The 27,507-nt window shown below is 45.2% G+C and overlaps 1 protein-coding gene across 5 annotated transcripts; it reads left to right on the plus strand.

Moving 5' to 3' along the window:
- On the plus strand, positions 1-27,178 carry TM6SF1 (transmembrane 6 superfamily member 1). Of its 5 annotated transcripts, XM_006198404.4 has the most exons (10): positions 9-523; positions 5,274-5,377; positions 8,590-8,687; positions 12,029-12,132; positions 13,930-14,012; positions 14,647-14,768; positions 16,538-16,642; positions 18,538-18,630; positions 18,842-18,961; positions 26,072-27,178. In XM_006198404.4, the coding sequence occupies exons 1-10, from the start codon at positions 432-434 to the stop codon at positions 26,261-26,263; spliced, it is 1,113 nt and encodes a 370-aa protein (XP_006198466.3). In that variant the 5' UTR covers positions 9-431; the 3' UTR covers positions 26,264-27,178. The 5 variants fall into 5 exon arrangements, with proteins under 5 accessions (XP_072806985.1, XP_072806983.1, XP_072806984.1 ...); XM_072950882.1 differs by lacking the exon at positions 18,538-18,630 and having other exon boundaries at positions 6-523; positions 26,072-26,512; XM_031691797.2 differs by lacking the exon at positions 5,274-5,377 and having other exon boundaries at positions 8-523; positions 26,072-26,512.
- Positions 27,179-27,507: the final 329 nt, after the last annotated feature.

The following is a 27,507-nucleotide window of genomic DNA, read 5'->3' on the forward strand; positions in this document are numbered from 1 at the left end:
GCTCCCGGCTGCGCCCAGTGCCGGTGCTCCGCGCCTGCCCCCGGGCCGCCGTCTTCCCGCAGAGTGCGCATCTCCGGAGACACCTGTCCCTGGGCAGCGGGCTGTCGCCGCTCCTCGGCGCCGCCCCGCGCTCGCAGCGGAGCCCCAGCGCCCCTGGGCGGGAGGATCGCGAGGGCGCCTCCCGGGACTGCGCCGCGGCCCTGCGCACCCGGCGGCGGCGGCAGCGGCGGCGGCGGCGGGCTGACGCGCCGAGGGGGCGCTGCTGAGGGCGCGGCGCGGAGGGCGCGGGGGACGCGCGGGGCGGGGCGCGGCGCGGCGCGGCGCGGGGCGCCTCGAAGGGCACGACTGAGGGGCGCGGGCGCTGCCGGAAGCTGGGGCGGGGCGCCCGCGCGGGATGCGTGAAGGGCAAGAGGCGCGGCGCGGCGGCGGCGATGAGTGCCTCGGCGGCCACCGGGGTCTTCGTGCTGTCTCTCTCTGCCATCCCGGTCACCTACGTCTTCAACCACCTGGCGGCCCAGCACGAGTGAGTGGGCGCTCGCGGCGGGGGTCAGCGCGGCAGGAGCCCCAGCAACTTTTCTGATGGGGCTGAGCCGAAAACTGCCGGGCAGAGGTTCGCCCGCCGGCAGGAGGAGGGGAGGCGCTCGGAGTCGCGCGGGCCAGGGTCCTGGCTCAGACTGCCATCCTTGACATTTGGCTCAATTCTGGGGCCAAGTGCCAGGCACCCTCTCCGCCCCAGCACCTTGCCAGGTATCTGGGGTTACAGAGGTCAATAAAGCAATGCCCCTGCCCTTGAAGGGCCCAGGGGCAGGGGTGGGGACGGTGCACACACCGACAGCTAGGAGCCCGGCCACATTATCTGGGGCCGAGCCTTGTTCGTTTCACATTTCGCAGGAACGTTTCCATGTATGGACACACACATACTTGTCATTTCTTATTAATTTTAGAAACTGTTGTGAATGACTAGCAGAAATAGCCCAGAACCAACAGGCAAAGACCTGAGTTCTAGGCCTGGCTTTGGCACTAACCGTAGGGACTGGCCTCAGTTTTCTGGCCTGTCAAATGGCCTCTATTTGCGTCCTATTGTCAGGATCCAAAAAGACCATGAAGGGCGCAGTGTAGCGTAGGATGGGGAGCAGGGCAGAGAAGCAGGGGCAGTTCCATGCTAAGGAAATGGGTGGGGCTGAAGGAGGACGCATATGGGTTTGGTTCAAAGCTCTGCCTCTCCTCTGTGAGGGATCCCTGGCCAAGCAATGGCAGGCCTGCTCGGGCAGTGGGAAGGGTGCCAGGACTCCGTGCCTGCTGGTGTTCCTTGCTGTCTGCAGGGAGGAGGAAGTAACCTGTTATGTTACCCACAGCAGTTGGTGCTAAGGAAATTGCATCAGTTTGTACGCCGCAAAACCTCTCCAGACCCTCAGGCAGCAGAGAAGTGTCTGCCCACCGGGTGGTGACTTCCTTCTCTCTCGCTGCTGGGGCCACCACTTGCTAACAGCCTTATCCAGACAGCACCCATCCATACTGAGTGCTCCCTAGGCACAGGCAGTGACTGCCTTTTGTCTGACCCAGTCTCAGGGCAAAACTTCCGGAAGAAGCACCTCTGGGCAGCAGATGTCATGTGTATGTGAATGTAGTGCACGGAGGACCCTGTCCTCTTGGCATTATGGGCAGTTCGACAAATATTTATCGAGTACACACTCTCTGCGTGGCACTGTTCCAAGTGTTGGGGAAATAGCTATGAATAAGCCAGAAGAGACTGGGGAGGCATATGTTGAGATAGACATTAAAAATAAAATGGGGCAACGTGAGTGACTGGGAAGAGGTACTGGTGGTCAAGGAAGCTTCTTGGAGGAAGTGCCATGAGCTGTAGGAGGTAGCCACAGGAAGATCTGAGGACAGAGCTTTCCAGGTTGGGGAACAGGGAGCAGTCCAGGGAGAAAAATGTGGCTGAGTGCAGGGATATTTGGGAGGGAGGGCAGCAAAGCTTACTGAAGGATTGCATGGCATGAAGAGGATTTGAGGATGACTCTGGGATTTTGGCCTCAGCCACTGGAAGGATGGTGATGGCATTTACCGAATACACACGCAATTATGTACTGCTGTGTATTACGGAGCACATTGCTAAGCCCTACAGAGTTTTGAAAAATTAGTTCCAACCATTCTTCCTGTCCTGCAGGTTAAAATCCCAGTAACCTTTGACTCCTTCTTTCTCCACTCCTTCCCTCCCATCCTCCCACTGTCCCCTTTCCTGTAAGTCCAGGGCTGGGCTAGCATCTGTTTCCTCTTTCCTGTTCTCATTGGCACTGACCCTCTCTGACCCAGACCAAAGTCTCCGTGGGAGTTCCCTTGTCCCAGTGTCCTGCACATTCCTGCCTCCGCCCTCAAGCCCAGCCCACCATGCTGGTGCTATAGGCGCATTGCACTGTTCTGTGCCCCTTGGACACTCCTCAACTTCCCTGCCTCCTTGCCGTTGTTCACACTATTCCCTCTGACTAGGATACACCTTCCTCCCTGTCTCTGACTGTTGATGCCGTGCCTGAACTTTCTGGCCCAGAGTAAAATGCCACCTTTTTCTTTTCCAGACCCTCCCTCCAAACAGATGTGATCTCTCTCCCCTCTGAGCCCTCTTGGGTTGTGCTTTTCCCACAAGAGTTACTTCCCTGTGGTCAGGACCTACTTCCTAGGCCATAGCTCACCTTGGTATTGTCCTGCCCAGCACAGGGCCTTGTAGATAGTAGGCATCCAATTAAGTTTGACTTAGTTGAAGCTTTTTCCCACCACCAGACCTTTTACAAAAGCCTGAAACACAGAAAAAGCAAATTAAGTTGAGGAATCAGGAAAGGGTTGGGATCTCTGTTACACACACACACACACACTGCTCATATACCCGACCCCTGCCAGTAGCTGTCTGTACATGGAAGGGCATTAGTTATCCCAACACACACACGTTCCAAGACTAACAACTTTTCCACTCTTGAGTTAGTTGCAGCACTTACCCCTCCTCGTCACCCCTGAGTCCCTGCTGGATCCATTTCTTCCTGTTCCGAGCAATTCCTGCAGTTGGATGTCACCGAAGGACACAGATGATCTGCTGCCCCAGTTTCTCTTCATTCTTTGCTCCTCCCCTAGAGGTGGAGAGTGTGAGAGGACACTGTGAACCAATTTACACTGCTTTCTCATAGCCCAGAAGAGTGCCAGCTGTGTAATGGTCCTGCTCCTTGGTAGGAGCAGGCATAGGGGTTGTCTCCTGGCCCCTTCCTGCCTCAAGCTGTGATTAAAATGCCTGTCAGCTTACATGGCACACCTAACCTTTTCCCTCTTCACAGGATGCTTCAGCCCAGCATCGCGTTCCTGACTCACATCAGCTTTCTCTTCCATCGTCTCCTCCCTTGGCTCATCTCTATAGGAGGAGGCTAGAGCATCCACTGGTGTGCACCAGTAGAAACCTATTTCAGTCCAGTCTACCTGGACACTGGTCATCCTCATTCTTATCACAGAACTATGCCGTCCACCCATCCATCTGTCCATCCATCCATCCATCCACCATCATCCATCATTTGTCATCCTTTCATCCACCATCTATCCATTCATCCATCATTCATCATCCACCCATCCATTTCTCCTCCCTTTCGTCTCCCTTTCCTTTCCTCCCTCATTCTTCCATCAATTCTTGTACACCTTAGTCCCCAGGCAGACTTTCTGTGTCATACTCACCCAGGTATCATGAAAAATTTGCAGAGTCCCATGCCCCACCCTTGAAGTATTCTGCTTCTGTAGGTCTAGGGTGGCACTTGGCAATCTAGCTGCTGGTGGTGCCTAGAGCCCCGCCCTAACCCTGAGTGGGGGCTGGGGCCAGGTGCTGGGGAGAGGGCCTGTGGCCAGTCCCCTTGGGGCCCCACTACCTACAGGTTGGATGGATCACTTCCTGACTGACCTGATCTGACATTGCGGGCAGATTTCTGACCGACGCTTAGCATCTGCTCCAGCTGTAAGTGTGTGGAGTGAACTTCAGCATGAGTCTGTCCTTCAGCTATGGGTAGGTGTTGGTGGGCTGAGAAATCTGTGACCGAGAAGGGTACTTTCCTGAAGTCCCAGGGGCACATGGCAAAGGTTATCCAAAAGTCCTCATGTGTGGCTGTGGTGGTATGGAGGGGTCTTGGCTGAGGAGGTGGGCTTGTGGCAGCTGTCAAGGCCTGTTGACAGTGTAGCATGGCCTAGTGTAGCAGGCCATGGGAGTGGGCCAGGTGGTGCTTTGTCTGGAACTGGATGCCCTGTTGGTGTGGAGGACTAAGAGAGAGAATGTCTCTGTAGGACTGGAGGTGACCTCCCCTGCCGGGTGCGACATCTGAGTCCATTGAGATGGGTTCCTCTATGTAGACAGGGACCCCTCTTTTTCATCCATAGTGACTGACACATAGGGGGCTGTGATACATTTTTCCTCAATATTTTTTAAAATTAAGAAACAGATGATGAAGTGACATGAATTTCCTAAGGTCACTCAGTTGTGCAGTGGCAGAGTAGGTACTAGAATCCAGTCTCTTGACTGCTGACTCCACCAAGCCTTGGGCCCTAGTGCTGTCCCACTGAGGATGGACTTGGGTCCCACTGAGGAGGGACTTGGGTCCCCTGGTCTCCTTGGTGCCATGCCCCTTCCCAGGAGACAGTCCAGGAACTGTGTTCAACCTAGCCTCACCTTGGCTTCCTGGGTGTGGGGTTGGATGCTGGCCTGGCTTCCTGGGTGTGGGGGGCTGGCTGCATTCTGGCCTCTGGTCTGGCCTGGTTCAGACTCTTCCCTCCTTGGATTGGCCTCATCTTCTGGCCCCTTTGAGTATACACCGGCCTTTGGCCTTTCTTCCTTGTCCTCCTGGAAGGTGTGTGTAATTGTGACTCCTGTGTGTTCCCTGGAGCTCCGTCTGAGGGTTTCCAGCTGCCCTGAGGGAGGAGGCAGATTCAGTGGTTAGGCCTGTTGGCCACGGTGAACAGGCCTTGGAGAAGCGGATGGGCAGATGTGGGAGGACAGCGGCAGAGGGTGCTCAGATACCTCGTTCTCACAGGCGAGCAGGATGACGGGAGAGCGAGGACCTGGTAGCTCTGGTCCCTGAAAGTCACAGGGGTGGCCCAGAGGGGCCCAAGTGCTGCAGACAAACGTCATTAACTCCACAGCTTGAGGCATAAGGCAGAGGCAGAGCTGGGAGAGAGTGTGTTCAGTAGCCAGGAAATTCCATGCACCAATGTGTTTATTTTGATAAGTGACCACCTCCCTGTTCTGGTCGTTGCAGTTCCTGGACAGTTGTAGGGGCTGCTGCCCTCATCCTGCTCCTGGTAGCCCTGCTGGCTCGTGCCCTCGTCAAAAGAAAGCCGCCCCGGGACCCTCTATTCTATGGTACGTCTCTGTGGGAGGGAAGCCGCACGACACTGGGCCTCCGTATCTTTTCCTCTGCGGTGGTGAATACTCTGAGCACACTGGTAAAGTGGCAGGAAGGGTAGGACTATTTCCGTTTGCCTCCAAGCCCATGTCTCTCCCAGGCGGTGGCCCCCACCCTCTCCCAGCCAGGATCCTGGTGGAAGGAAGGTCACTGCCAGGGCCAGGCAGGATGCCCCTCCGTTCCTGGCCCCCACACCCAGCCATGCTCAGACTTCTGACCTCGACTCTTGTGTGAGCCCCTTCCTGGCTTCAATCTGCTGCTTACAGCCCCCTCCACGTAGTGTGGAACTTAGCTGGACGTGCCTCAGCCTGCACATTTGTATAATGAGGAAAATAACAGTACTTAACCATGGAGGGTTGGTACAAACATTAAATAAGATACTATTTGTAAAATACTTAGGACCTTGACTGGCAAATACACTTGTACCTTAAATAAATAAAAACACCACTGATGGAGCACCTAGGATGTGCCTTATATGACTCCGAGCATGTTAGCAGTATCATCTTATTTAATTCTCACAACAAACATCTTCCCTGTACAGATGAAGAATCTGGCTCGGAGGCACTAAGAAACGTGGTCAAGATCACACAGTAGCGAGACGGCAGTGACCCCGAACCCAAGCTCTTGCTTGTACCATACTGCTTCAGGCAGAGCAGATTTTCCCCTTCGAGATTTTCCCCTGCCAGGAACTTAGCTGGATGTTTTATTCCTCTAGTTTCTGCAAACAGCGCCACCCCCCACATTCAGTGTCCTACAGGAACAAACATTTATTTTTCTTTCTTTCCCCAGCTTTACTAAGATATAATTGAGTGTAAGTTTAAGGTGTATAAGTGATGATTTGCTATATATTGTGAAATGATTACAATAAGGTTATTCACCTTAAGGTCTTTTGCCTCACAGAATTACCATTTTGTGTGTGTGTGGTGAGAACATTTTAGATCTGCTCTCTTAGCAACTTTTCAGTACACAAGTATTTGTTAACTGTAGTCACCCTGATGTACATTAGATCCCCCAAATTTCATCTTATAACCAGACGTTTGTTATACCAAATGTACCAATAATCTCCCCATTTCCCCTACTCCTCCAGCTCCTGGCAACTACCAATCTACTCTGTTTCTATGAATTCAGCTTTTTTAGATTTCCTGTATAAGTGAGAGCATACAGTATTTGTCTATCTCTGACTTACTTAGTGTAATGCCCTTAAGGTTCATCCATGTTGCAAATGGCAGGATTTCCTTCTTTTTCATGGCTGAGTAGTATTCCATTGTGTAACATACCACATCCTCTTTATCCAGTCATCTGTTGTTGGACACTTAGGTTGCTTCCATGAATTGGCTATAAGCAATTTATTCTCCTTGCTCAAGGGTCTGCAGGTGGGCTGGGGCTGCTCCACTTTAGGCTGTGGATCTGACTTAGAGCTGTTCCATGTGTCTCCTGTTCCTGGACCAGCAGCTTCCCAGAGCATGCCTTTTTCATGGCAGATACAGAGGCACAAGAGGGACTAGTGGGAAAAGAGCCATGCCACTTAAGGCGTTAACTTGGAGCTGGCCACTGTGGCTCCACACACATTCCACTGGCCAAAGCAAGTCATTTCACCGAGCCCATTGTCAGCGTCTCCGGGAAAATTCTCTGCCCATGGTGGATTTTGGCAAAGGTAGAGGAGGGGAGAAGAATTGCAAGGAACTGATTTCTCCCAATTTGCATGTAAAAAAAAACTCTGAAGCTTAGAGAAATGATGTAACTTACCTAAGACTTGACAGCCGTTCGGTAGATGAGCTGGGCCTGTCTGAGTTCAAGGCCCATGTCCTTCTTCTGGCCCCACTCCAGCCCACCTTTGCAGACTGGTCTCCTCTGCTGTCTTCCCTCCTCTCCCTCCCCATTCCATGGAGCCCACGCTTAGCTCTGCTCATGTCTCTCCCAATTCGTCAGGCTTGAGGACCCTTGCTCCTGCGCCCTCAGCCCTCTGTCCTCATCTCTGTCACTGCAGCCTCAGGGCCAGGCTCCAGGCCAGACTCCGGCCCACTGGATGGCAGAGACTGTCCCAGTCATCTCTGACCCAGGGTTTGACACTCCTGTCGGCATCAGCCATCGTTGGTATAACGGTTAAATGATCGTGTGCTGAATGCTTCCTCTTCTGGGAGACACCTGATGTCTGATCACTGTTGATGAGATCTGGACCAAGGGCCTGCACAGAGGAGGCACAGGGAGGAGGTCTGCAGGGCAGGGTATGCCTGGGCCTTTTGCTCCCTCTGGGGAAAGTGCAAATGCTGCACTCCTGGCTGTAGACTCTGGGCACGGCCAGCTTCTCTTCTCTGTGAAGTAACCTTCCCCACTCTGTTTCTTTTTTCATATCTTTATTCACCATCAGATTTTTCTACTGTCCATGCCCACCACATCATTTGACACCAATTTATTACAACTTGAAGATGCAGCTTTATTGACAAACTGCCATGCACTAAATTTGATCATTCACTGTTTAGAAAGTGTTAGTCCTTAGCTGTTTGTTGCTGTAGTTTTAAGCCCATTTAGTCTCACAACTTTAGTGAGATTTTTTAAGATGCTATGGCTTTCCTTCTTTAATATTCAATTATACCATCTTGTATCCACTTTTTAAATTACTGGCCTTTCTTCTCAAAGCCATTGCCACTTGCACATCAGCTACTGTCTGTCTGTCTTTAGGCTCCCCAGTGTGGCACAGGACAAGCGCAGTGGACATGCTGTGAGTCAGACTGCTTGGTAATCACCGAGATGAGTGATCTCTCCTGAGTCATTATTTTAAAACTGGTGGTCACCTCTGTGCTTCCTTGGTCACTTGTTAATGGTTTTGTTCCTGCCCCCAAGGTGGGATGCAAGTGTGGCCCTGGGGGCCACTTGTAGGGAGTGGAGGACAGGTGGGGCAGCCTGGTAGAATCCTCTGGGGGGGGCGTTAGTGGGTGACTTCATCATTTGCACCCCTTTCCAGTGTCCCCTCGGCAGTGATGGGGAGACCCTGACACAGGCAGAGATCCAGCCGTGTGCACAGGAGCTACATCCTGTCACTCCGCGTTGACACGTTGACTCGTCCACAGCGTCTTCTGTGGAAAACATTAAAAGAAGTCGTTACTGGTGAACGCCAAGCTCTTAGGCATCTGCACTGCAGCTATCTGAACGACTGCTTTCTTCGCCCTAGTGTACGCAGTTTTTGGATTTACCAGCGTGGTGAACCTCATCATAGGACTGGAGCAGGATGGGATCATCGACGGGTTCATGACCCACTACTTGCGAGAGGTACGAGATGGCTTAGCCATGATGAGCCTTAAACCAAAGGGCTGGCCACCCAGACAGCAGTGCTCAGAGATGGGAGCCCTTTCGGTTAGTGTAAGCAGGTATGACACGCAGTGTTTCATTCACTGCCAAAGACGCAGCCCACGTACTCACTCACACGGAAGTGAAGCAGAAAGTTAGCTCAGACCATGGCAGGCAGTTCTCTTCCACATTCCGTCTTACAGTGAACGCCTTCCTCACACCTCAACCACCACCTTTCTCCTTTCCTTGTATTTAATATAAATGGGGAACTTTAAATGAATTTAGTATTTGTGTGTCTGTCGTTATAAAGACATTACTCTCTAAGAAAGCCCAAGTCAGTCTTAAATGTGTGAAGTGCCAAACACTGAGGCAGTTAATAAAGCCATTTGATTGTGATGATGAACCCTTACCCCTGCCCCCGTCACAGCATTATAGATCTACTTGGAACCTGACAGAGTTAGTCCTTCTTCCTTCTTTTGTGATGTGATAAATCCAGCCCCAGAGAAGTTAAGTAACTTACTCAAGGTCACACAGGAAATAAGGAGCAGAGCTGAAAGTGTAGCCTTCATCTGTGTTGCAGATAACGGGGGAGTTACTGTGCAAGCTAAGGGAGTGTGCATTTTGTCCCGCGTGTGAGGGAGGATTTTAAGTCGGGGAACAATGCAGTCAGCACTGGGAAGGACGGGCTTGAAGGGAGGGGTCAGTGCCATGAGCTGGGACACCAGTGAGGAGGCTTTTGCAGGGCCAGCAAAGGCATGAAGATGGCCTGGAAGGAGGCCCAGCATGGGATGTTGACAGGAGGGACGAACTTCAGAGAATCTGAGTGGCTGGAATGGGCAGGACTCGGCACGAGTTGGGAGCGGGGGTGAATGGGGTGTAAAGTCCAAGAGGACATCCTGATTCCTATTTTTGGCACAGTGCTGGTGTTATCAAATCAGAGAGGGACAACAGGAGAAATTCAGTTTCACAGACATTTGGCAAAGCAGACTGTGGGGTCACAAGTCCTGCTTTCTGCCTCCAGGAGCTCACTGTCTCACATGGCAGGGAGATGGCACTGTCCGAGGTGCAGGGACGGAGACTCACACCAGGCAGAGTACACTGAGGAAGAAATGACTCTGGGAGCACTCAGAGGAGGCCTCAGCGAGATGGTGACACTGCCTTAGCCTTTTTTAAAGATGGCAGTATCAGTGAATGATAAACGTTTTCCAGATAGACTAGGCAGTGGAGGGCATTCCAAGGAGAGGGGACAGCACAGGCTTAGAGATGAGAAACAGCATGTGTCTCCCCACTGCCAGCCTGGGGTGCGGGTTTGCAGGGATGATGCTGAGTTCATCTGGGGACATGTGGAGTTTCAGGTGGGACTGAAAGGGACATCCTGGCAGGTGTCCTAGCTGGCAGGGCTTTCCAGGTGTTGAGCTCAGGGGAGAGAGATGTGGGGACTAACCAGATACAGTTGGTATCTGATGTTCTGAGAGGAGAGGGCAGAGAGAAGAAGGCCAAGGGGGGATCTTTGGAGACCTTGGCCAGAAGGTAAGGAGGCTCTGAAGTGGACTGTGAGGGGGCAGGCAGTTAGAAGGAAAACCCGGAATGTGCAGGGCCACCAAGTCCAGAGTGGGGAGGTTTTAGGAAGCAGCTGCCGAGAAGGCCTGGAGGTTGCTGAGCTGGTGGGTGGTGAGCAGTGGGGCAGACAGGGTGTGAGGAGGGGGACTGGTGTGTAACTGTGGGAAGGTCTGTAGGACCAGGCTCTGGGGACCCGACTGTCAGAGAAGAGGTGGAGCTTGGTCTTGCAGGCTGCCACCAGCTTTGAGAGGTTTCTGAGCAGAAGAATGACATGTCAGGGCCAGGACAGGAGTGTGGTGAGTTGAAGAAGAGGAGGGAGGTAGGAAGACCATTTCCCAGTGGTCCAGTGAGGGGCACGGAGGGCTTGAACTAGGCTGTGACGAAGAGGGAGGGTGGCCTGGGCTGACGTTATAGAGAAAAAGTTGATAGGACTTGTCAACAGACTGCAAAAGAGAATGGAGTGAACAACAGCCTTGTGGTTTTGACCTGGGTAAGTTGAGCGGTGTCACCATGAAAATGAAGAGGCCAGGTGGGGCTCGGTTGAGGGGAGAAGCAGATGAGTTAAAGGAGGTGAGGGGCATCTAGTTGAAGATGTACCTCAAGCCATCAGGAGCGGCCAGCACTGGCTTCAAAAGCCAAGTGTGTAGGCATGAATGATTAAAGCCATGAACTTGGATGATCTTATCCAATCAAAGCATGTCTGAGAGAAAAGATGTGGGCCAGGCATCAGTACTGAAGTACAACCCCTGTATTGTTTCCCTCTCCTCTGTGATTTGCACTTGATTTGATTTATGAGGCAAGATGACAGAGCAGTCCTTGCCCCAGGGGAGCACGAAGCTTCAGAGAATCCCCTGCTTGGCTGGTTGATTGACAGGCTGGTTGATCTGTTCCTTGTTGTAGAAAGGACTTAAGGCATCTTAGGAAGACATCTGAAACAAGGCAGGAGAGCACGAATGTGGGAGAAAGAGGACAGGAAAGTGAGGTGGAGCCAGACTGACACTAAAAACCCAGGCAAATTTGATAGTGATTTTCTAGTAGCCACCTGGGAATGTAAACACCTGGAAAACGGAAATGTAGTTCATCATATAATCTGTGTTTATAAAATTAAAAATTTCTCAGAAGTGTAGCTCTTCTTGGTAGTACAGTTTCTGCTCGGTATTATCTGTGTGACCTTAGACAGGTCAGGTAACTTCTTAGAACCTCTGTTTCCTCATCTGTGAAATGGAGTCAGTTGTGACCCTCCCATAGTGTTGCCGGAAGGCTGCATGAGGGGTTGTGCTGGGGCAGGGGAAGAGGTACGGCTGGGATGGGGAAGTAGGACCTTTCTTACACTCATCCCAGTGAGCCACGGGGTCAGCATGAATTTTGAAGGTCGGCCAGTGGCTCTGATCAGCAGGGTCTGCCTGACCACCTACTCTGGCCAGAGCCAGACACCTTTAGTCACAGATCTGCCTTGGCCTCGGTGAGACAGCCAGGATTGCCTGTAATGCCTTCTGTTTTGCATTGCTGTACACACCTGTGTTGACCTAGCCCAGGCCAGGCATTCTCTAATCCCACCCTGAGGCAGATCCTAGTTTTGGCAGCTCCAGTATTTTCATTGTTCCTACCAATTTTGTCATTGTGAAGGATTAAGAATAGTTTTATTTTAGCAGACGAACATGTGAGTTCTGCTGTTTTATTTCACTTGCAATACAGGTCAGGTGTTCTGTGTTGAAATGTTTGAGTCATATTTAAAGTGGACTTCTTTTTAATGCTTTCCTTAGGGTGAACCATATCTGAACACTGCATATGGGCACATGATCTGCTACTGGGATGGCTCTGCTCATTATCTGATGTATCTGGTGATGGTGGCAGCCATAGCATGGGAGTAAGTCATTTTGCCTGGTGGGTGTCCCTTTGTCCCTTTGGCAATCGAGAGGCGGGTGTGTAAGGAAAATGGATGTATAGAGGCAAATACGCAGACAGGTACACATGGACAAGAGAATAAGCTGTATGGAGACAAGTTGGACATGGCTCTGTCTTCCATGCATCACTGCCTTTGACATGTCCGTTTGAATTTCTCCTCTGCTATGATGGACAACTCAGGCAGACCCCTTAACTTTCTGATTATGTTCTCTTATAAAAGCAGCCTGTCTCATTTTTAGAAATTAAAGCCCAGCACATTATCATTCAAAACTTCAATCTCCTTTCAGTTTAAAGCTCCCTCTTTCTCCCCAGTTCGGGCATAGCCCTGAGGCTGAGTGGCATGCACTGAGGATGGGGTACATCAGCTATCCTTTCACTCAGCTCATGCTGCAGCTGCTCCCCTGGGAACACTTGTGTATGGACGTGGGGTTAAAGGAAGGGCAGAGTCTTACAAGACAATTGCTTTTCCTAGGTACTGGTAGCCTCTGTTATGATATGCTGGCCCTGTCTTGTGGGTCACATGTGTGGGTCTCTGGAGACCCCTACCACAGGAACCTCTGCATTGCAGTGATCCCTGAAGTGAGCAGTGCTCTCAGGCTGAGATCGTGTGACTCCCCTGCCCGTGGTGGTACATGGCACGGTGGTGGGCCCCTGTAACCCAGAAGGCATACCCTTTGGGGTGGGATGCTTTAAAGACGGCTCAAGCTCAGCTACCTTCCCAGGCCTCCCCTTGGCTCCATGTTAAGAGAAAGTCATGCATTCCTGCCCTGCACAAGGTTGAAATTCAGCTATCCTGTGCCCCTCCCCTGCCCCCAGTCACACACTCGAGGACAGTTCCAGCTAATTTCTGGGCTTCTCTATGACACCAGTGCATGTCTTAGTGAATGTTCCCAAGCTTCAGGGGACACATAAGGCATTCCCGAGAATGCTTGGGCTTGGCTTGCTGCCAGGACTGGGCCAGCATTTCTCTGGTTCAGTTAGCATCCAGCTGGGAGGAAGATTCTGGTCTGTCCTCCTGCTGACAATCCCGGTTGCTGTGAACGAGCCTCTTGGGACCTGCTGCATTTGGTTTGGGGGGTAGGGCAGGGTAGGAAGCACACAGTATTCTCTACTTCTGTTTCTCTTCTGAGAATCTCTTTTTGAGTTTCTCATAGCCCCTTAGGGATGTGGGGTGTCAGGGTTGGAAGAACTTGTCAACATTACCTATTAAGACTAGGGGGGTGTGTCTAGCAGCTCTTCCAGAAGGTGAGGTATAGGTCCCTTATTCTAATTATCTTTGGGGCTTTGGCTAAAATTCTGTGGCCCCAGGGAAAGCCCACTTAACATCCTACTACTCATACTTACAGTGATTTAAAATATGGATCCAATTTCCTTTCTTCTTTGAACCTTCTTTTTTCTTTCATGCTGAGTTTCACACATGATAGTGAAATGCAGGACTCCTCTGACAGCGATGCCCATGTTGTGGTTTAACAGATCAGCGTAGCAAGTGTAATTTCCTGTTCAAAAGGACACAAAAAGGGTTCTATAGCATATCACGTATGGAGACGAAGCTTGAACACCAGGGTTCCTTGTATTTGACTCATTACTTTCAATTCAGTATGTTTTCATTTACTAGGTGGATTTACACGTATTTTACTAGTTAGAACAAAGATAATATTGTGAAGCATCTTACACTAATAGTATTCTTTTTAAATTTAATTTTTTTACTAATAGTATTCTATGACAAGTGCACTAAGTCAGGATTTTTTTTTTGTTACAGGGAAAGTTACAGAACCATTGGCCTATATTGGGTCGGATCTATTATTATGAGCATTGTTGTTTTTGTGCCAGGAAACATTGTAGGTAAGAAACTTTATCTTAAAATTCACTATCCTTTTCTGAAACAATGGGAATTGTCTTTAAATAGGGAAGCTATTTTGGTTGTGATAGAACCAAGAAATTCCAAGTTTACCAAAAAGCTGTTGTGCAGAATTACTCCTTTTCCCCTCCTTAATTTCACCTTTTAAGAAATGCTCTGGAGCAATTTTCAGAAGTTAACAATTAGACTATCTAATATCAGTGATTCCTGACTTTTAGAAGGATCTAGTGGGGTAAGTATTGTAGGTTTGTGGCTACATTCAGTGTGCAAATATTTCTTACAACTCTGTATGTGTATAACTCTTGACACACTATGGGAACTCAATAAATGTACTTGAAAATTAAAATCCTAGAAAGTTAATGTGAAGGAGGTTATTTATGCATGCAAGAAATCAGGGTATTTTATTAAGTCTTACTTTTAAAGTACCGCAGATAGGGTATACCTGTTAATAGATGCCTTATAATTTTAAACTGACCTACGTTTTTGGTCTTATTAAAAATAGTCTGACCCATATCAAAATTTTAGATGACTTGAGATGGGGAGGTATCCTAAATGTTACTTGTGTTTGGATATATTTTTGATAACTGTTTGACTTTCTCTTTCTCTCTTTTAAAATAGGGAAGTATGGAACACGCATTTGCCCTGCTTTTTTCTTGAGCATACCATATACCTGTCTTCCTGTGTGGGCTGGTTTCAGAATCTATAATCAGCCATCAGAAAATTATAATTATCCCTCAAAGGTGATTTTATTAAGTTAAATGTAAACTGTTCTCAAATTCACAGGGCTCACTCACACCCACTGGCTACTGAATTGAACCATGCCTCCAGGGATTGGAGCATCTGGGGCATTCAGTCAGTGTGACTGTGTTGATTCTGCAGCGCTGGTTCACACCTTAGTTATGGTGGCCACAGTGGTCTGTTTCTGTGTGAACAGATCTGCTTGGATTGGCCAGGCCATACTTTTTGGAACTTCTTGTGTCAGAGGTTACACTGGCTCTTCCCATCAGATTCCACATTAGTGTGTGGAGTGAGGCTTGTGTGGGGCTATGAATGGCTTGGAGTTTGGAACACTTGGGCACCTCTTTCAGAAATATCAATGTGTCACTGCACCAGAGGGAGGCTGGAGAGATACTGCTGTTTCAGGTAGCGCACACAGCCACAGGGTCTGATTACCAAGAGATCCAGGCACAGGGAGACTGGCTACAGAACATCTTCTGAGATACCTCCCTTCCACTCACAGCCAAGGTGGTCAAGGTGAAACAGTGCTGGCTGGGCAGGTACTCTGTTAAGTCTTCGTTTCTAAGCTAGTGACATCTTTCTAAGTTTCTCTTCTTTTCATAGGTATTAGATCCTTAAGCAAGATCCTTTAAGCAAAACTGACATATGAAAATGAGTTACTAGAGATAATCAGAACACAATTATTCGTTTTATAAAAAGACTTACAATAGAATTCATTAAAATACATTTTAATTTACAAACACTTCATCTGTAAACATTTAGACACGTGCTATGTAAACTCAGGTTGGCACATTGACATCTGGTACTCCCTTACATCCTTTTGAGGAATGAGGTGGTTGTTAAAAAATAAGCAAACAGTCACCATAGCCTTGGTCCTCGCTCTACTGATTTTGATGGCTCCATGTCAGTGTGTCAATACTGTTCATGTTGTAAGACACACAGAGCTGTTTATCATTATTATTTTTTTAATGTTAAAACACAGTGATGGCTGGGGAGAAATAGGCATTGTCATACAGTGCGGATAGGAACATATATTCAGAATTGCTCTGCAAAGCCATTTGGCAATGTTATCAACCTTAACAAATTTAACTCTTTAACCTAATAATTCCACTTCTAGGGCCCTGTCCTAAGAAAATCATCGGAGATGCTGTCAAAGACTTATGTATAAAGTTGCTCATCATCACATCAAGTATAACAGTGAGGAAGCCGAAATGTCCAGCAATGGAAGATACAGCACTTCCATATGATACTAAGTTTTAGGAGAATTTTTAATAACACGGGAAAGTACTTATAACAGTAGATACTGGGTGCCAGAAGAACAAATGCAAAATTGTTCATACATTAAGTCCTAATTTTGTGAAAAATAAATGTTGATTATACATCATATATACATACATAATAACATATATATTCAACTATATAGCTATATATGACTGGAAAAATGAAATAACTATTAATAGTGGTATGATGGGTTAATGGCTTTAAAATGAGTGTATTTTACATTTATAATCATAAGAATGCTATTCCCCAAAAAATATGGCCTTAGAGCCAGAAGGGCCTTCAAGATCACCTGCCCCAATCTCCTCACCTCAGAAATGAGGAAACACTGAAACTTGAGGGGAGAAGTGATTTTCCTAAAGTTACATGACTAGTGGTTTTGAATCTTCAAAATTTCCCTACCATCCGTCACCATGGTACTTATGTTTCAGTGCATCCCAGATTCTTCTTTGATACCTTGGGTCTGCTCATTAGTTACCAACTTTTATTTTAGGTCATTCAAGAAGTCCAAGCGAAGGACCTGCTGAGAAGACCCTTTGATTTAATGTTGGTTGTGTGTCTCCTTCTGGCAACTGGATTTTGCCTGTTTAGAGGCTTGGTAAGATTAAGAGATCAAAATAACATAAAAAAGAATATATATATTTTAATCAGACTTCCGAGTACACTAACAAAATATACCTCCCATTAGAGCCTCGTGGCCTGGACCTGCTTCCTGATGCTCTTTTACCCTCACCTCAAACCTCTCCTCCCAAAGGGGTGGTCCCTTCTGGGCCGCTTCATACCGCCCTCTTCAGGTCCTTAGACCAAGCTCTACCCAGAATTATCTTTATTTTAAGGCACCTAAAAAATCAGCTATTAGAGTCTCATTTTTTTTTTTTGGTTCCTTTGATGTTTCTGATTGAAATTTAAATAAATCTTTGGTAAGAGTGATAGCTTAAGAGTCCAGTCAAACTATGGCATAGAGCATCCAGGTGTTCTCAGGAGTAGGGAGATGGGATTGAGGAAAGGCTACCAGAGTAAGGTGTTAGACTCCTGGCCAACTACTAGCTGTGTGGCCTTGCAAAAATCACCTAACCTCTTTGATCCTCAGTTTCTTCCTCTGTACAATAATAGTGCCTACCTTACAGTATTGTTTGAAGATTAAGTAAGATAAGGTGCATCAAACACTTGCAGAGGGTCTTACACATAGTAAGTGCTCAATAAATGATTGCTCTTATGATCTTTATTGATCGAGAATCCTTCATAATGCCTGTTTCATGACTCATTCTCAGTAGCACTAAATTTGAGCAGCTAGAATTACGTGGTTAATTATATTTGGCTTCAATGACAATTACTAACTGTTCTAAGGCTGCTGGCATTGCACAGTAGTTGGAGGGCAGAGTGGAAAGTGTAAGCTGATGTAGCTGATTCATTATTTTGGGGTCCTTCAGCTATAAGGGACCTGTGTAGCAGGCCAAGGCAGGGCGAGCAGCTGTCTGAAGAGCTGTCTCTGTGGACTGTCAGTAACCTCCTGGAGCAGAGTTGGCCAATAGGCGTGGCACAGAGAAGGGAGGTAAAGGAGAAAGCAGGGCCATAGGCTTTGCTCAGACCACAGAGCACTGAAACTGTTTTTCGGTTAGTATGGTGTAATGCCCAGAGTTAAAAGAACAAAACCCAGCAACAATGAAAATGAGCCCCAACTGTATACCCACATAGCCATCTCCACTGCCCCGTGCACGTGAGAAAAATGCATGCATGAGTGAGCGTGCACACTTGGTAGGTGGGACTTTTAGGTTGGGGCCCATTTTTTACCAACTCTGCCCCTGACATGGGTTCATATATGCTATTTAGGTGGGACAACATTTAAGGACATGAGGAATGGTATCTGAGGGAGGTGACTCAGAGGGGACCCACTGATGTGCCAAGGAGACACTCTGTTATGTGGCCTAGAGTCTACGCTGCCGTGACTAAATCTGCTCTTCTCTCTTTCAAAGTGGACACAGGAAGTGGCTTCAGACAAGAGGACCCAACCCCACTTTCAGATCGTTAGCCTTTACTACCCCAAAGGCCATATACTCTGTGAGGCCCTGGAGAGAAGAGGGTGCTATTTTTGAGTCTTGCAAAGCATAGTAAGATGAATTTGGTATAGAAACGTACTTTTCTTCCTGCAGGGACTAGTTGGCTAGTTATTCCCAGGAAAAGTGAAACTGGTAATCTAAAGCAAGCTGTGCTTTGGTTAGCCAGACCTAGACGGTGAAACCGAGTGCTCGGCAGGTACCCAAGAATAGAGCGTTGGTTTGCATTTCCTGCTCCACTCTTAACCTCTGCTTAATCTCTTTAGAGTAAATCTGTAGAATATTTAATTTTCTTTCTCTTTTACTGATGAGCTTCTAAAATAGTTTTTGGTAAATAGCAAAGCAGCTTGTGACTAAACCTGGCACATTGAGCCTTATCAGCAAACGTAAGAACCAGATGTGACTGTTATCTTTATAATGAATTCATTTTTGTTCTTAGATTGCTTTGGATTGCCCAGCTGAGCTCTGCCGATTATATACGCAATTTCAAGAGCCCTACCTAAAGGATCCTGCTGCTTATCCTAAAATACAGGTCAAGTAGTTATGAAGCCTAAGATCCTTCTAAAATTAATTTTCTCTTTTTTTTAGGAATGGGAAAATGTGATACCATAAAGGAAACAGGAGTTAATATTTTAAAAAGTGAAAATGTTAATTGAGGAAGACGTTGATTTTTTTCTCATGCTTTTCATCAGGCCAGGTTAACCATTAATTTGCTGATGATGTTATTTCTCTGTTCAAAACAGATGCTGGCATATCTGTTCTATTCGGTCCCTTATTATGTGATTGCACTTTATGGCTTAGTGGTTCCTGGATGCTCCTGGATGCCTGACATGACACTGATACATGCTGGAGGTCTAGCTCAGGTACTAAGAATATGCTCTGTTAAGAAGGTTTACTGGGGACTTGGCTTTCCCTGTTGAGTGTCTGAAAAATATTTCTGCTCTGTTTTAGGGTAGGAAATCATTATTAGATATGTTGTCCCCTTTGCTTCATGGTTCTTTAGAAGACATTTCTGCATTATTTAAATCTCACAATTACTACCTGGTTCGGTGTGCCATCCAATTATACAGATGAGGAAACTGAGGCCCAGGAAGATTAAATGATTTTTTTCACAGTCACATACCCAGCAACTGGCACTGCTGTTTTACTGTGCTATTTCCCAGTCTCTGAACACTGCAGCTACTAAAAGAGAAATAAGAACTGTTACCTTTAGTCTGTCTAAACTCAAGACTTCAGAATTCCATCATATTATGCTACACAGAATCAGGGAAATTAGTTTTTAAAAAGTTCTGCTCCTGGGAAGCAGGGCCCGTCATCTCATTCCTCCCCTCTGCTACTTAGCCAAGCCTCTGGCCTAGAGTAGGTGTTCAGTGAGTACTTACTTCATTGAACTGGAAATGAATTTATCTATGAAATTATCATACAAAGTATATTTTTAGAAGATAACTATCAAAACAAATTGATCGTACAAACAAAAAAGACAATTATTAATTTGCTTTTTTTCTTACTATAAATAAAAAACAAATGAACTCTTTTAAAATCATTATTTTTGTCTTGCTCTTTCCAAACAGGCATAAGAAATGCTGTTCATCCAGAAACTCTAGGCATATACAGTTAATTATACTGATGGTATAATAATGATGATGGCAAAAAGACACTGGAATTTACAGTGTTGAAAAAACAGTTACAGTACTTAAGCGTTAGTACACTGGGCTAAATCTTTCCAGGCTAAGGTACTTTTTAATTACAGAATTAGAATATTAATACAAAAAAAATTGATGCAGTATCCAGAAGTAATGGTTTCTGTCCTTTCCTTGAAGGACATTGGAAGGAAGAGAACTAGTATTTACCCTCTTTGCAGGTATTACCCTCTGAATACCTTATTTCTTAGGCCTTGGTTTTAGGTCTTTATTTCCATATCTTTCAATACCAACTATACACTGATGACTTCCAGTTTTCTCTCTTTAACTCAAACTGTTCCCAGACTCCTATATGTAATTCCAAACTCAGTCTTTTTACTTGGATTGTCTCACCAGCATCTCAGATTTAATGTCCAAAATAGGATTCTTGTTCTCCCCACAACTTCTCTTCCATTTCTCCCATCTCTGTAACTGGCCCTTCCTGGCATCCAGCAGTTCAGGTCAAAAACTGGGGGTAATTATACCTTCCAATCCCTTACCCTCTACATGCAGCCCATCACTAGGTCTGGGTAGTCCTCTCTTCAGAGTAATTCTCAAATTCACCACTTTTTTTTTATACCACTTTTCTTTTTATAGCTCCACTGCCATTACATTAGTCTCTCATCACCTTACTTCATGCAAGATAAATCATGCTAAATGTTTTACTTACCTATTTGTGTAAGGATAGGCTATGTGCTCTGCTGGAATAGCAAATACTCAGTAGTTAAACATAGTAAAGTTTCATTTCTTGCTTGTGCAAAGATTCTGTGGGATATTTTCAAGAGCCAGGCCTGGTACCAACCCAACTGCAAGGGAGGCTAATAAATGTGGTCTTCCTGGGTACCTCAGAAGAAACTGTGATGAACACATAGCATCATCTCTGCAAGTTTCTTAAAAGCCTCACTTAAAAGATAAGAAGACTGAGGCTCAAGGCTGTTGTTACTTCCCTAAGGTCACAAAGTTACTAAATGGCAGAACAGGGATATAAAATCCCATCTGACCCCAGAGCTCATATTCTCCATTGTACTTTCCCTCTCCTCAGGCAAACATTAGCTGTGGCATAGAGTCCTACAGCACAGAATAAGACTTTGTATGTGGCATGTCACTGGGGTGGGAGACAGTGACATCTGAGCTGAGGGCTTTGTGGGCCAGACAAATTTTAAGATGGAGGAAGCGTTTAAATGTTGGTGTGCAGCAGGTCAGAGGGTAGAGTAAACTTTGGCTTTTGTTTTCTTGGCTTGGTTCCCCTGCTTTAGTCTTTGTCCTCCAGAACAGAGGGCCACCCACTTACCCCACTCTTACCAGTCCCTTGATTAGATTGTTCAGCGTTTGTACTCACTACCTGTGCGTGTTGCCTGCACAGCCTGGCTTCCTCTGCGTGCCATGTTCTGTGGTCTGCCCTGCGCCAGGCCCTGGTGCAGGAACACTGAGTGTCCTCAGCTAGGAGGCTGGTAAGAGTGAGGCCAAGCATTGGACCTGGTCAAGTCTCAGGAGACAGCTGGAGAACTAGGCAGGAAGACCTAGGCCAAGGCCTTGCAGAAATCTTTGGTCTTATCCATCACTGCCCAATCTGACAGGCTAGCCGGAGGCTATGGACTAGACCTTGTAAATGTCTGAAGGATGTTTCTCCAACCCAACAGAAGAATGGTGTAATCTGAGAATTATGTGTCTGACAGTCTCATAGTTCTTGGCTGGGCTTTAATATCTACCTATTCAGAGTGTTTAGCCTAAGGAAAAGTTCCCAATCATACTGCAGCAAAACAGTGCGTACGATGAGAATATTGAGTTCCAGTTGTGTGATTTGCTTTCTGCTTAGTGCATGCTTGTTTATGAAATGAATTCTCATCTTGGGAGGATATCTGACACGTTCATCACAGAAAGCACTCTCTCTAACCTTGACTAGCACCCCTCGCTTGCTAAAACTGCCATTCCTAATATAGAAGCTTTATGAAGTCATGATCCCACTAACTTTATCAAATCTGCTTTTATTGGAAGATTTAGTGAACCCCCAAGAACCTGATTTAATAAGAAGAAAAACTTCTAGAGCCATACAAGTCAATGGAAAACACGTTAAGTAGTTATTAGGTCCCTGATTTCAGACCATGTAGGAATCTGCCAAACCTGCTGCCTTCAGAAATCAAAAGATCAATCAAAAAATAAAATACAATAAAAGCAGGATACATTTTATACCAAAAAGTTCCACTGGGGACTTTTTCATAACCCAAGTGTCTTTTCATTTAAAATCCTTAATACAGGATTAAGGCTGCAATTTGAAGAAACACTCTAAGGCTCTAATTTGAAGAAACACTACAAGCTGTTTAGGTCTCATTAGCATTTTCTATCAAATGAATTTCTGTCTGCTAAAATGTTACTGAAAATTAAAGGATACAGTCAATATGGTTAAGACCCTGAGCTCTGGAGGCAGACTGGTTCAAATCTCAGCCTGTCACTGATTAGTTCAGTGACCGCGGTTACTTCACCTCTTTGACCCTCAGTTTCCTCTTCTGTAAAGAACGAGTAACACACCTTTCTTGTAGAGCTGCTGTGAGGATTACATGAGGTAACAGAAATAAAGGGTTACAGCAGTGCCTGGCACACAGTCAGCTGTGGGCCTCTTTGTTGCTATTACTGTTGTTGTTGTGAGAAGATTCCCAGTAAGAGTCTGGAGGAGAAATGCCTTATGCTGCTCAGAGTCACTAATCTGTAGCCAGGCGTACTGTGTATAATCACCTAGAAAGCAGAGACACTGGGAGACAGCACTGGGACAGATTCACAGAGGTGCGGCCAAGAGCCTGCCACGCCACCCGATTAACACCCCGCAGCCCTGGGAGCAGGGGCAGTGCCCCCGCCCACGTGCTGCCTCGCCTCTCCCCCTCCCTGACCATGCAGGTGCCATGTAATTTCTCACAAAAGGGTCTGGAGGCTTACCTGTGGATACTGTGGTTGTAAAGAGTTGACTCTACTGGGAAGCACATTTTAAAAGTTGTTTTTAAGATATTTAAAAAATATCTGAAAATGAAGGTTTAGGAAGAACACAGATAATTGGGATACTAATGCAAACCCCATTTTAGTCATTTGCTTCTGGTGTGATTCATCACTAAACATCTTTATTTAGTATTAAAACTAGAGTTTGGGTTTAAAGTCTTTAGTTTACATTTGGTAGAGACAGTCTTGAAATTGTCAAAAGGTCAGCAAGACAATCTAAAAACAAAGGGCCCAGGTTTTCAATCAAGTAAAGTGTCAGATCATGAACAAGTATTTCAGCTGGTTTTGTATCTGTAGAAAGAGTCCCATGTGCTTGGCATCGTCCTAAGCACGTCACAAAGATCAACTCACTGAACCCGTGTAACGATCCTATGAGGTGGGCTCCGTTTTTATCCTGCTTTTACAGATGAGGAAGCCAAAGAGGTTACATACCTAACACAAGGCCATACTGTTGGTTTTCGGGATTTGATGCTGTCGATCTGGTTCCAGATTCAGTGTTCTTAACCACAAGACTATGGTGCTCAGAAAACCCTAAGAAATGGTAACATGGTTCTGGTTAGCTATTTATACCATATCAGCCAAATAGTCTGGCTACCGTCCCAATATTAGTTCCATATTAGTTTCTGCCTATAGTATTTATGTGGACACATAAAACTTTCAGTTCTCCTTTCTGGAACCAGGATTGTGCTTTTTTGTCATCCTTTCCAGATTGTCTCTAGAAGAAAACAGAGCTATTAAAATTTAACCTTTTTCTTTGCTTTTATTGCCTCATTTTCCATCCCAATCATCCATTCTTAAAAAAGAAAAAATCAAAGTAATTTCTTAATTTAAATTTAAGGTGACAAAATGATTTAGAGTGAAATAGAAGAAAAATGATTAGGGGTTCAACTTCACATCACTGAGCTCTCCAAGCCCAGTCATAAGGAGGCCTCATGTACTGGTAGGGACATCACTCAGGAGACATAGTTTGGCCCCTTATCAGCTATGTGCTTGGGAGGGGAACCCTCCTCAAGTGAGGCTGAGGCTTTTCTGAAACTTCAGAACCCTGAAAACTGGACATCATATGCCCCTGGGAGGAAGCTATGGTTGGATGCTCACTCAGCTGGAGGTGAGGCCACTATAAATGCACCCACTAGAACTATGAGCAGTACTGGAAAATGCAGAAAACTGGCCTCAGGCCTTTTCTCTCAATTACGTACCTCTTTTGATTAGAAATGTAATCATCTTTGCCCCTTGTTAAATAATTCTGAAGAAAAAGGCCTACTAAAATAGGTATAAAAATAGAGAAATGCTTTGTAGAAGCCTTTTTGTATTGTGACAGTCACAAGACCATTACTGTTGAATGTTTATTGAGCTCTAACAATGCGATAGGTGCCACACAACACATCAGACACAGTACCTGCCCAGTGGGCTTACAATCTAATCTAAGGACATGATCATTTTTTAATGTTGCCATGAGTTTGCTGTTTGTGAAAATGAGGTATTAACTGCACTGATTAGTGCAGGAAAAAAGCCTATGATATCAGACTTTTTAAGCAGGTTTCCTTATGCAAGTAGGCATGGTTGCTCATATTATTCCCTCAAACTATGGTTGGCATTTCCCCCAATTTGGTGATTTTTGAGATATGTACAAGTGTCTATGAAGATAGAGGCACCAAATGCACATTTCTGAAGATCAGGGTTCAAATCTGGCCTCTAGTCAAGGAAAAGTTTGGTTTTATATTTATTCAAAACAGGCCTTAGGGAAAAACAGTGACAGGGCCAAGTTCCTGTCTAGCGTTCCCAGAATGTCAGCAAGAGCAGCTCCTCAGGGCAGTCTCTCAAATGCCCTTTACTCTCAAGCTGTTTTGTCTTCATAGCCCAGAGATGAAATGCTTAACATCTGCTGGGTTCTGTCTGAGCATCTGCCCAGGGGGAGGTGTGTTCGAGGGCAGAGCCCTCTCAGCGCCTCGCAGATCGCAATGCAGACAGTTCCTGCGTTGGCGTTGGTCCTTGGCAACACACCACGCTAATTTGATTTCTATCTCCAGAGAGCAGCAAAACTACCAGACCTCCACAGAATGAATCAGTAATCGGAAAAATGTAACTTGTTGAAATGTCTGTCACTGATAGAATCCATACACGCGCTGCTTATGAAAACTTGTCCTTTTCTTACCATAGTAAAGTCAAGTGCTAAGTAACACTTTTATCTGTTAACCACTTAGCAGAATAAACTGATTTATATGGAAGGAAATTTAAGATAACTTTTATGTATTTAAAGCAAATTATTTAGTTTTTCATTCTTGTCACTTCTGTGCCTTCTTTAGATTAGTGTTATCTTTTGTCTCTTTACTTTCTTTAATCTTGATGAACTAAGAAGTCACCACTTACTGCACTTAGATTCCCAGTCCTTTATTCATGTATATCTTGAATTTCAGTAAGATAAGAAATGCAGACTCCAGGGTTGCATTTTGTAATGATACAAGGATCCTGAGGAAATACTTTCACAGAAGCCTTTTCTAATACAGATTTCCCCCTGTGCTTAAGAAAAGTATCAAAAAAGACCAACCAGCACATTCCAAATGTATGTTCTGAACAAATATTTAAGTACAAATGGGAAGCTCTTGCCTTTTTGTTTGTAAACTCAGATTATGCTGACGAGCCGTACTTCTAAACAGATAATCATTTGATTTGAAAAAGCTGTCTGCGTGTACATTTGCCATTTTATAAAGAACAACCAAATTCCTACCTATCTTACCTTACAAAACAACCCTTAATATTTTTTTAAGTTGCATAAAAAAACAAGTACATGAACAAATAAACAAAATACATAAGGAAGGGCTTTGAGTTTTTGCTCCAAGGAGTAGGTGAAAGATTGATAAACGAAGCTGAGGTCATCAGTGCTTCTCTTTAAATAGTTATGCTAAAAATATTTTAGCTGTCTAAACTCTATTTGCTTCATTTTTACTGGAACACATTTTGTGAGCCGCAACTGAGTCCTTATATAGGATATCTCCAGAATGCAAATCAGAAAAAACAGATTTTATTCAGATTTTTCTGTTAAATTGAGCCGCTAATGTTTGGTAGGGGGCACTAGATGGGTTAAAAAACAGCTAGCATGACAGAGACATGCTAAAGAAGGTTTATTTTATTTGAACTGTTATATCATGCCTGGCTCGAAATTCAGTGAAATATTGAAGACTGGACTGTTTGAAAGTACTGATTTTGAGGGCACAGGAACATGGTCCGAATGAATCATTCAGAACTCAAGGTGCATCCAACTGAACACAAAATTCATGCTTACCCTTTTTTTTTTTTTTAATGCAACAGGCTCAGTTTTCTCACATCGGTGCTTCTCTTCATGCTAGAACTGCTTATGTCTACAGAGTCCCAGAAGAAGCGAAAATCCTTTTTTTAGCATTAAACATAGCATATGGAGTCCTTCCTCAGCTCTTGGCCTATCGCTGTATCTACAAACCAGAGTTCTTCATAAAAACAAAGACAGATGAAAAAGTTGAATAAAAACATTATTTTATGTTCTTCCTTTCCAGATTACTGACTTCTGTTATCCTGGTGTCGGTATCTTGTCCCATTTCACTCTCTTCCCATACAGGAACATTTTAGAATAAATTCTTGCTCTGCACTGTATGTGTGAGCTATCATAGGTATTGTGTGGGTAGATTTTTTTTGAAGGAAAATTGAAGTTGTTCAGAAAGTTTGTTTAAAGAAATATATTCAGAGTTATCTGTGAATAAACTTGGCCATCTATCTTAATACTTTGTTTGCGCATATTAAATGAGTGTGAAAAATTCCAGTAGAGCTCCTACAAGAGTGAGCATGAAAAGGAAACTATTCCAAAGTGAATATGGTCTGTGCATATTAAAAATTTCAAAATAGCAAATACAGATTGGAGAAATTTTTTTGCATATAAGATAAATATGCTTTATTATCAACCTCAATATAAAAGGCAAATAAATCATCAAAATTTTAAAATGTTGTTTGAAAAATGTTTTCCCAAGGAAAGTATATTATTTACTGCTGTTTTAAAAATTGCTTTTATTTAAATTTTTTTGGTGAGACTAAATAGCTAGGGAGGGAATCTATAAGTTTATCATTACCCTTAATGCTTATTTTATTTGTGACTGGAAAGATTTCTATTGTATTTCTGTGTATATCCTTAATAAAATTATTTTTGGCTTTTTATGAAGACAAATCTTATTAAGTTTGAAATACTCTTTTTTTCAGAAAAAGTTCTCTAGGCTTTAGGCTTTTTATTTTAAAAATCTGTCAAGTTGTATGTTCCAATTCAAATGTCATCTACATTCTCCTTATGTTTTAGTGGGAGCAATGAAGAGGACTTTGGATGAATTAATTAAATTTCATTCATTTTAAATTAAAATGTTCAAAATTAAAAAGTACCTACCTTTTAAGGACAAAGAACTGGACTGGCATCCCTGCTGTCTTTTAATGAACTTTTCATATTCGGAAGTGTGAGTGAGTACAATAGAGAAAAATTGGTATTTGCTAAATGGGAGAAACAAACCAAAAACACAGCTGCTGCCTCAGTGCCCTGGAGTGGTAAGTGGATTGGTGCTTTTAATACCCTCAGCTGCTGTCATCACCATCACCATCATCATCATAAATGGCCCTAAGTCTTTAGAGCTTCTCACATTTTTTCTTCATGTTATTTACTAGCTCTTCACCAAAATAAGAAATCCAAACGAAAACGGGGTCCAAATCAATGCATGGATAATGTCAAGTGTGTG

The sequence above is a fragment of the Vicugna pacos genome, chromosome 27 (genome assembly GCF_048564905.1).
Source record: "Vicugna pacos chromosome 27, VicPac4, whole genome shotgun sequence".
Lineage (NCBI taxonomy): Eukaryota > Metazoa > Chordata > Mammalia > Artiodactyla > Camelidae > Vicugna > Vicugna pacos.

What these genes read in the sequence shown, in the direction of transcription:
- TM6SF1 (XM_006198404.4), top strand. Translation starts at nt 432, where the DNA reads ATGAGTGCCTCGGCGGCCACCGGGGTCTTCGTGCTGTCTCTCTCTGCC. An exon ending in TGACCCACTACTTGCGAGAG is followed by an intron (nt 8,688 to 12,028) that starts GTACGAGATGGC and finishes TGCTTTCCTTAG; the next exon opens with GGTGAACCATATCTGAACAC. An exon ending in GTGGCAGCCATAGCATGGGA is followed by an intron (nt 12,133 to 13,929) that starts GTAAGTCATTTT and finishes TTTTTGTTACAG; the next exon opens with GGAAAGTTACAGAACCATTG.